General features: G+C 51.0%; 1 protein-coding gene across 1 annotated transcript; it reads right to left on the bottom strand.

Annotated features, from left to right (window-relative positions):
• Positions 1–3,155: 3,155 nt before the first annotated feature.
• On the bottom strand, positions 3,156–8,938 carry LOC135458641 (keratin, type I cytoskeletal 14-like). The gene is made up of 8 exons (XM_064733891.1): positions 8,387–8,938; positions 6,823–6,905; positions 6,164–6,320; positions 5,496–5,657; positions 4,700–4,825; positions 4,391–4,611; positions 3,786–3,823; positions 3,156–3,425 (listed from the first exon to the last, which is right to left on the bottom strand). Exons 1-8 carry the CDS (start codon positions 8,891–8,893, stop codon positions 3,328–3,330), a joined length of 1,392 nt encoding a protein of 463 aa, XP_064589961.1. The 5' UTR covers positions 8,894–8,938; the 3' UTR covers positions 3,156–3,327.
• Positions 8,939–10,066: the final 1,128 nt, after the last annotated feature.

The following is a 10,066-nucleotide window of genomic DNA, read 5'->3' as shown; positions in this document are numbered from 1 at the left end:
GGAGTGTTCCTGTCGTGTGAGCGCCGGGCACCGCGCCAGGGGACGCCCACTCGCCGCTCGTCCTGCCCAGGTGCGGATGGAAAAGGTGCAGCAGCAGGCGGGGGCGGCCGGGACGTGGCAATGCCAGGAATGTGCTTCGTCCCCATCTTCATTTCCTCACCTCTGCCCGGGCAGTGCCGCGGTTTGTCCTCTCTGATTGCAGCGGGGATGTGGGCAAAGGGCAATCCCAGAGACAAAACCGGTGCAGAGCCCCTGTGTGAGCCCAAACGCTCAGCCTTGCCCTGAGCGAAGCCCCTCAGAGTGGCACAGGGTCACACTGTCACCTGTGTGTCACACAGGTGATGCGCGGTTCTTCCTCTATGGGGAATTGCCTTTCCTTTCATCTTTTGTTTGCCATTGATCTGCTATGCCATAAAAGCCCAGAATATCTGTGATACTTTGGTAATGCCACAGGGCAGCAATTAAAATCATGAGCATTAATTAAGACTTAAAACTACATTAAGCACTCAAGGACGTTATTTCCATGACCTCCCATTGAACACAACCACAAGGGCTGCATGTTGTTTCTATCACACCCTTTGAAGTAAAAGGCTGAGTATGAAACCAGATCCTGCCTCTCTTCTTGAGCACGTGCACACTGTGAGCCCATTTTTAATATTATTCAAAATCAGGATTCCAGTCCTACAGCATAACAGGAGCTTCATGGTAGCACAATGGTGTTCAAACACACGATTGGTCTTACTTTGGGGGAAAATGGAGGTGAAGTTCTGGCTCCAAAATTACATATCAGCAGATGCAGATTCTACCTGGATAAAACCATTTCCCTCTTTTTATATGTTTATAAAGTTTGCCCTGGAATCAAATTATTATCAAAAAGTTCCCTAAAATGAGCTGAGAACCATGCATTAATGTATGTTTCTAAAGTGGTCTTTTCTGTCAGGGGAATTCAGTGTTGCCTGAGAAATCAAACCATCTTTCTGGACTAAATTCCCACTTTCTGAGACCTGCCTCAAGCTGCTGCTGCCTGTCAGCATGAGCCACCCCTGCAGCTCCCTCCTCCGTGGGGTTTCCTAAGGTCAGGACTAATTATTAATGCTCAAGGCAGGAGAAAATTGACATATGTTTTCCACACCTCCCTCACACTGTGCGGGAGTAATTAAAGCAGGGGATTTCATTAGCAAAGTGTTATTTGTTGTCTCTATAGGAACACAGGTGTGCCAGGACTTTTACCAGAGGAAAATATAAAGCAAGGGTGAATTCCAGCGAGGCACCACAGCATCCCTGCACTGGGTTTTGCAACAACCAGAGGGGCACAGGCATGGCAGGGGACTCAGAGGGGCTGCAAGATGTGTTGGTGGTCCCTGCACCACCCATGGGGACAAAAGGCTCCCTAAGAGGTGACCTGGAATGGGGTGTGGCTGTGCAAGCTGTGTCTGTCCCGACCCTTCTCAGGTATCTGATCTTGAGCAATTCAGCCCTGTCTTTCCCAGCTCTGGGACACGAATTCCCCCAGGGAGAGTCCCTGGGCTGCTCTGGGCTCCCTCCTCGGGGCTGTGGGAGTGGAGGGAGCACAGTCTGCAGGACCATGGAGGTGTTTGGGTTGGGAGCGCCTCGGGGTGGGAGGGTTGGGATTTGTGCTGCTGCTGACCTATGGATCAGCCATGATGTGCAGCAGCCTTTATCCCAACCCACTGATGAGCTCACTGATCATCTGCATTAAACTTCAAACCAGAACCGTGTCTCCTCTGGCCAGTGGATGCTGGGGATGCTCAGGGCAGCCAGTGCTCCATGAGAGTCACAGGGGTCTGCACCAAGGGAACAGAATCCCAGAATCACAGAATCTCAGAATCACAGAATCACAGAATCTCAGAATCACAGAATCACAGAATCCCAGAATCACAGAATCACAGAATCACAGAATCTCAGAATGACAGAATCACAGAATAATGAGGTTGGAAAAGACCTCTAAGATCATCAAGTCTAACCTATGCCCTAGCACCTCAACTAGACTGTAGCACCAAGTGCCATGTCCAGTCTTTTTTAAACACATCCAGAGATGGTGATTCTACCACCTCCTTGGGAAGAGTGTTCCAGTACTTTATTATTCTTACAGTGAAAAACTTTTTTCTAATATCCAACCTGTATCTTCCCTGATGTAGCTTGAGACAGGGGGCACAGCCCAGGCACTGGGCAGAGCTGCAGGGCAGGGGGTTGGGGGCCTCAAAACCATGGAGCCCTGCCAGCCTGGCTGCAGGGCAGATGATGCACTGCAGGCATCATTCCAATGTTTGGGGGAAAATAAAGAATTCTCTCTTATCTCCTCCTACATTCCAGACAGATTTCTGGAGAAGGGTTTCAAAGCTGTGTGGCCAGCTCTGCTCTCGCTCTCATTCAGTCGCTCTGCTCTGATTCATTTCATTGAGTTAGAAGTTGGATTTACAAAGTAATAAATGTGTCAGAATGCAGCCAAGAATGTGTCTGGACTGGCTTTCCAGGAACGCTGGGCTGGCTGACTGCAGTGGGAACTGCTGTGTCAGGAGCAGCCACCGGCAGCCGGGGAGTGCCACAAGAGCTCCCAGAAGAATTTTAATCCTTTTCCTTGCACAGACCATACCCCTCTCTTCCCATCACTGTTTTCTTCACCCTTCAGTGGCGCCTTTGGAAGCAGGAACCAAACTGAGCTGAGTTTGGCTGTCTGGAGGGACAGCAGCCTTCCTGACAGATCCCTGTCCTGCCTGCAGATCAGACTGTTTCACCCCAAAGCTGGGATCCAGAAAGAGGAGCAGCTGCTGGGGCAGAGCTGGGGCGTGGCATTTACAGGGTCCTGTCTGCACCACTTGGGCTTTGTTCACTTGCTTGGCCTCACTGGGTTAAAGCTTCAGCCCTGCTGTTGTTGGGCACTGCAGTGGGGGAGCAGTGCTTTGTCCAATCTGTGATTCTTACAGATTTCACCTCCCACCACTTTGAGATCAGCTCCTTTCCAAACTCCCCCCACATCCTCTCCCTGAAGCTGCCAGGTCTCAGGAGCTACAGAGGTGTGGGTGTGCAGGCCCTGCCATCAGGGTACCAAGGATGGAGAACATTTCTCCTCCCAGCTTTGTCCCACAGCTGCAGGGGTGGGACAGCCCAAGAGCATTGAGACCAGATCTGGGTTTGCAGGAATGCAAAGAGAAGCTTTATTTGATTTCTGTGAGAGAAGGGTGGGAGAGGGTAAGGAGGGGGGTGATGGTGGGAGAAGGTGCTTTTGGTGATCCATATGGCAAGAACACATCAGCTGGGATCTGCTTGGCTGTGCTGGGCAGGGTCTGCAGCAAAAGAGGCAGTGCCTCAGTGGGCAGCCTGGGTGATCTGCTCCCGGGAGGAGATCACCTTCCCATCCTGGACCTCCTCGAAGATGGTGCGGATCTGGCGGGTGGTTACTGGTCCTGCAGTGGGGAAAGAAGGAGCTGTTACTGCCAGGGCAGCAAGGAGGAAGTGTCTTAAACACCTTAGAGATTTGTTACTACAGTCATCACATCAGAAACTCAATATAGCACCACGTTCCCACTGCTAAATTGTACAGATTCAGTCTGTTCAGATAATTTCTGACACATGTTTTGGTATATCATAATATTTGTTATATAATAAATTTGTTGCATCATAAAATTTTTGTATATAAGCTCAAATTTTGGAAATATAATCAAATAGCAACTTTAGTAGAAAAGTAAAAGGAGTCTGTGTTAAGAAGGTGGGTGAGGGCATGAGAGCTGTGTATGATCAGAGTTTCAGCCAAGACCTGTTCTTACCTTCTTTCACAGGCTGCGAGATGTAGTGGGAAGACATGCTATGGGAGGAGAACAAGGAAAAGGAGGTGAGAAACAGGAAAAAAGTGAGTAATGTCCACGATGAGATCATTATTTAAACCCTGCCTTAATACTATGTACTAATAAATGATTCAAATGCTTCTGGAAACTGCCAGTGTCCCAACTGAAGGAAGAAACTGTTGAGGGTGGGTGTGTGACACAGGAATTCAGACACCAATGCAGCACCTGCCTGGGATCACACACACATGGAAGGATGGCAGCTGGAACCCAGGGGTGCTGCAGGGCTGTTACAACCACTGGGCTGTTGTGCACTGGTGGGATTGAAAAGAGAGCCCCTGTTGCATGCAATGGGTCAGGGAATGGGCTGAGAGAACCCTCCAGGGGATGCAGGTGGTTCACTTTCTATTTCCTTTGCTATGACCCATCTCCTCCCAGCCACCCTCTGTCACTGTCATATTTTCTGAAAAATCCCTTCGCCAGCATTTCTTCTGCTGGGAAGCTGAGAAACCTCAGAAAAGAAATCCCAGTGAAGGGATTTTTCAGAAAACACGGCAGTGACTGCCCTCCCAGCGGAGCCCCTCACGCACTGGGCGTCCTCTCCCTCCAGCAGCCGGCGGTACGTGGCGATCTCCTGCTCCAGGCGGCACTTGACGTCCAGCAGGACCCTGTACTCGTGGTTCTGGCGCTCCATGTCGCAGCGCAGCTCGGCCAGCTGCTCCTCCACGCCCGTGATCAGCATCTGCAGCTGGGCCAGCTGGGTGCCGTAGCGCGCCTCGGTGTCGGCCAGGGTGCCCTCCAGCGCCGCTTTCTGCGGGACGGCCACGGGGATGGGCTCAGGGGGTGGCCAGGGCGGGCACAGCCCTGCAGCCCCCTCCCTGCATGCCCAGCCCTGGTACCGTGCTGAGCTGCGACTGCAGGTCGATCTCCAGGCTCTGGATCGTGCGCCGCAGCTCCGTGATCTCCGTCTTGCCGCTCTGCAGCTGCTCCGTGTTGATGGCCACCTCCCGGTTCAGCTCTTCTGTCTGCAGAGAGGCAAAGCCCTCAGAGCCCTGGCTTTCCCCCTAGGACTAGCCACCCTCCGAACAGGACTGCAAAACCAACTCTCTGCCTCACTGGGCCACCTCCTACCAGAAGGTACCCCCACCCTATTAATCCCAGCCCTCATCCTAATCGAAACAACGAGCCTCCTCATCCGCCCATTAGCCCTAGGGGTACGCCTAACAGCCAACCTCACAGCAGGCCACCTACTCATCCAACTCATCTCTACAGCCACAACAGCCCCACTTTCCACAATACCAGCAGTTTCACTTCTAACTCTACTAATTCTCTTCTTACTAGCCATCCTAGAGGTAGCAGTAGTGACAATCCAAGCCTATGTCTTCGTGCTTCTACTGAGCCTTTACCTACAAGAAAATATCTAACTCCAGTGGCACACCAAGCACATTTTATCACATAGTAGACCCTCCCTAGCCCCTGACCCATCCTAGGAGCAGCTGCTGCTCTCCTAACCACCTCAGGACTAACAATGATTCCACTACAACTCCTTATTCTAGGCATACTCTCCACTATTCTCGTCATGTTCCAATGATGACGTGATGTTGTATGAGAAAGCAGAATCCAAGGCCACCACACTCCCCCTGTACAGCAGCCCCAGCCCCAGCCCTGTGCTCAGTGCTCAGCCCCAGCTCTCACCTTGCTGAAGAACCACTGCTCGGCGTCCCTGCGGTTCTTCTCCGCCAGGCTCTCGTACTGCTCCCGCATCTCCGCCAGGATCTTGGTCAGGTCGATGCCAGGAGCAGCGTCCATCTCCACGCTGATCTCCCCACCCACCTGCCCACGCAGGGCAGTCATTTCCTGACAGAAAAAGAGAAGCACATCATCATAATGCAATTCAAAAACCAGCATTTAAAATGTTCCTCTTGAGAAAGAGCTCTTCAGCAAAGTGAGCATTTGGGGGTTGATCAAAAGGGAGCAAATTGGGGTATTTGCTCTATGACCACAAATAAAATAGTTCAAATTCTTGTGAAATCCCCACTGGAGTTAATTCTCCAGAGAATAAAGCAGTGCCTGTAGGTGGTTCATTTCTCAGGGAACTGTCCTTCCCAGTCAGAAGCTGCAAGGGCTATTAATAAACCTCTAACAGCCACAATGGGTATTACTAATGTGGCAAATGGTGAATGGGATTTCCACAGGCTCCAGGGAGGATGTGCTGCTGTCCAGAGTGTATCCCCTCTGCTGCCTCACCAGCACTTCTCACCTCCTGCCCAGCAGTTCAGAACCCAGCACAGCCTTAAAGGCTGGACCAGAACTCAAATTTCACTACCCAGAGTGGCCTTTTTGGAGCCTGACTCTGTGCTCACCTCCTCGTGGTTCTTCTTCAGATAAGCCAGCTCCTCCTTCAGGTTCTCAATCTGCATCTCCAGGTCAGCTCTGGACAGGGTCAGCTCGTCCAGGACCCGGCGCAGGCCGTTGATGTCGGACTCCACACTCATGCGCAGAGCCTGCTCCGACTCAAACCTGGGGCACAAACACACTCAGCAAAGCTGCACCAGCCCCTGGCTTTGCTGTCTGTTGCCTTCACACTGCTGTTGGCATCGTGGCAATACTACATGGCCCCATTGACAATTTTCCTAGGGGGAATTCTGAGCAAAGTGGGGGGAAACTGATAAAGAAGTGTCCACCCGAGTCTATAACATCACCCTGCTCCTTACACCAGGCTTTGGTACTGGCCCAGGCTCTGTGGAGTTCTACTCACACATTAAGGGCACAGTGAGGCACAGGGCAAGGTCTCTGTACCAGAGATAAATCAGCAACAGGACAGCAACAGGAATGAAATTGTGGGTTTGGAAGGAACCAACATAATCCCTGTGTTCCTGTAAGAACCATCTGCTTTGGAAATTGCACCCTCATTTTGAAGGCTTTGCTTCCACACTGCCTTTCTGGGGTGTGGATTTTCTCCTCATTTCATCAAACTTCCCTGCACACTTTATTCCATTTTTTCCCAGGAAATGTGTCTTACTTAGTCCTGAAGTCATCTGCTGTCAGCCTGGCATTGTCAATCTGCAGCAGGAGGTTGGAATTGTCCACTGTGGCCGCCAGCACCTGGGCAGTGAAAGATAAAAGAGTGTCAGGAATTCCTCCTGGCTGAGTATTGGGACAGGAACCACACTTTTGGGGAAGTTTGGCATTTCCTTAGCAGAAGTCTGGAATCAGGACAAGTGAGATGCAGCTGAGACTGACTGCTGGTTACTCCATGACCTCCCTTTCCAAAAATCCACCAGTAAGCATTTCAAAAGGCAGAGTGAGGCCACATAAAATGTGTGAGATTTGATGGTGGCCTTTGTTCCTATCCTCCAGGGCAGGTGCTGTTTGTGGAAAGGTCAGAGGGATCAGTAGGGTGTCTGTGCTTGTTACACTTTATTCTGGGATGGATTTAATTGGTTAGCAGCAGAAATGGAGCAAAAGGCAGTGAGCAGGTGCCTACAGATTCTGATTTTCATATTACCAAAGCAGGAGCAAATAACCCACACTGGGAGGAGAACTCTGTTGAGGAGAGGGGGGGAAATGAGCTCCCTACATCCTTTGCCAGCACTCCTGCAGCTCCAGCTGTCCACAGCTGCTGGAATCCCTGGGGGCAAGTCATACATGGGAAGTAACAGAGAACAATGTAAACTGGAGCATTTCCTCCAAAATGGTATGCTGGGACTCCAATCAAACAGAGAGGAATCCCCTCTGAGCTGCCTGGGCTGGGGACTTTGTACCATTCCAGCCCTGGGGCAGTAATTGCCAAAAGAGGCAAAAAACTCTGACTCTTATTGGTCAGTTCCATCTTTTTATCATCTAAATCTCCACCACAGGAGGAGCTGAAACAAGTTTTCAAATTCTTTGCCTGAGTGTTTCCAAATATGACATCAGTGTTTCATAGTTCGCCCACAGCTGCAAATTTCCCTGCACCTTAATTTTAAACTCCCAAGAACTCCCAAGATCAGTGCAGACTTGTCTGTTTTCTTCATTTTTGTCTTACATCCTCTTAGATCTGTTCCTGCCAATGAAAGCTGCCACTTGTCCCACTCAGGAGGATGTAACCAAAAGCTGACATTGAGACATGTCTAATTTCCAGCCGGGAACTCCACACATGGCACTGGGACGCTTTTTACAACATAATTAGTAATGACTAATTACAGAGGTAACAGTCATCTTCTCTGCTTCCTCTCTGACACATCCCACAGTGATAATCCCAGCATCCTACCTTGTTCCTTAGCTCCTCAATAGTCCTGTAGTGAAAAGGAAGGCAGGAGGTGACAGTGTGGCAGCAAGTATCATGGTAACCTGGATCTATCTGCCTCCTTTCCTGCCCCATCTTTCTCCCTGCACCAGAACAGTCAACAGAAACCCCATTCTGGTGCCTGGTGATCTGCTGTTCATAGGGACTGTTTTTCCAAAGCTCTGTTTTTCATTTCACACGAATTACCTGCTATAAGAGATAAACCTCTCCCCTCCAGCTGTAACATGAAAAAGGTTAAAAAGTGACTCTCTTTAAAAGTGACTTTGGTGAAGATGTCACATTAACCACAGCATCCTACCTTGTTCCTGAGCTCCTCGATAGTCCTGTAGTAGGGGCTGTAGTCACGGTCAGGACCAGGCGCCTGCTTCTTGTACCACTCCCTGATCTTCACCTCCAGGTCGGTGTTGGCCTCCTCCAGGGCTCGCACCTTGTCCAGGTAATTGGCCAGGCGGTCGTTGAGGTTCTGCATGGTCTCCTTCTCCCCCGCGGGCAGGATGCCATCGCCGCCCCCAAAGCCTCCAAATCCCCCCGCAAAGCCGGCCCCAAAGCCGGCCCCATAGGCGCCCCCAAAGCCGCCGCCCAGGGCCCCTCCTGCGCTGCTGCAGTAGCTGCCCCCGAAGGCGCTGCCGAGCCCCGAGACCGTGCGGGAGGACACGGAGTAGCTGCCGGAGCCGCCGTGCACGCTGGGGGCCCGGTACCCCCCGGCCCCGACACGCACGGACGAGACCCTGCTGGAGCCTCCCCCCAGGCTGCCGAAGCCCTTGAGGGACGTGGAGGACGAGTATTGGCGGACAGTGGTGCTCATGCTGGAGGCTGCGGGGGCACACAGAGGCGGCTCGGCAGCGCAGCAGCAGCAGCAGCAGCAGCAGCAGAGAATGCTCGCTCCGCTGCCTCGGGGCCCTTTATAGCCCGGCCAGGAGGCGTTGCCGGCGCCTTTCGACACCCCTGACAGCCAAAGCCAAATTCCAGAATCATCATTTTCCTCTCCTTGATTTCACATCTTTTGTCACATCCACCATGGGACCTTTTTCCTCTTTGATTCCCAGCACCTGGCGTGGTGCAGGTCCCTGCTCCGGGCTATGTTTTGGCATTCCCAGTGTCCGTTCCTGCTCCACCCGCTGCTCCCTCATGGAGTAACACAAGTGAATCCTCTGTTATCCGCCAAGTCACCTGCAAGTATCATTGCAAACATCTACGAATCTGTTTATTTGTTTTTTCAAAGAGTCTAAAGCCAAGGAAAGCTTTTTTAAAGAGTCTAAAGCCAAATGCACACAAGAGCTCTGTGCATCCATAATCTTTACATGGGCCAAGCCAAAGCCGGATGGAAACTTTGGATGGAAACTTTCCTGTCAGGACCTTTATTGCAGGACAAGCACAGACCTGGCAGGATTTGTGTACTGATAGAGGATTTGGCAGAAATCTTATAGCTCAAAAGAGAATAAACTCCAGCAATTTCTGCTTATGTACCAGCCTGGGCTGAATCTCCCAACAGAGACTGGAAAGTCCCTACAGTGGTGGGTTTTCAGTCAGTTTAAAGGGTGGATGAGTAATGTTTCCCAGCAGTACCTGCTTTGCTTCACCACCTTTCCCAAATCCCACAGAAACTGCCTGTAACTTCTTAAAAATGTGTAGAAGCTAAAAAGTCCTGTGCCACAACACCAAGGCAGGGTTTAATGCTGAAACATTCTAAATCAGAGGAGAGGGACTGAAACTCTACCAGACAGAGGTAGGGCAGTGCAGGTTACTGGCAATTCCTGATGGGAAGAGAAGGATCAATCCTTATCAATGGGAAGAGTAGAATAAATCCTTATCAGTAGGAAGAGTATGATCAATCCTTATCAGTGTTTGTGCTCTAGGCTTTTTCCTACAGAAAAAGTAGCTTTTTCTGGAAAAAGTTTTGCAGCTAAAGACAGTGATGCCAATGGTAGCAGGAGCAGCATCACCTCTATCAAAAGTGCCCAACATACCCAGGACTGGG

The sequence above is a fragment of the Zonotrichia leucophrys genome, chromosome 27 (assembly GCF_028769735.1).
Source record: "Zonotrichia leucophrys gambelii isolate GWCS_2022_RI chromosome 27, RI_Zleu_2.0, whole genome shotgun sequence".
NCBI classification, from domain to species: Eukaryota; Metazoa; Chordata; class Aves; order Passeriformes; family Passerellidae; genus Zonotrichia; species Zonotrichia leucophrys.
The sequence above is the reverse complement of the archived record's forward strand: the minus strand, read 5'-3'. Positions and strand labels throughout refer to the sequence as shown.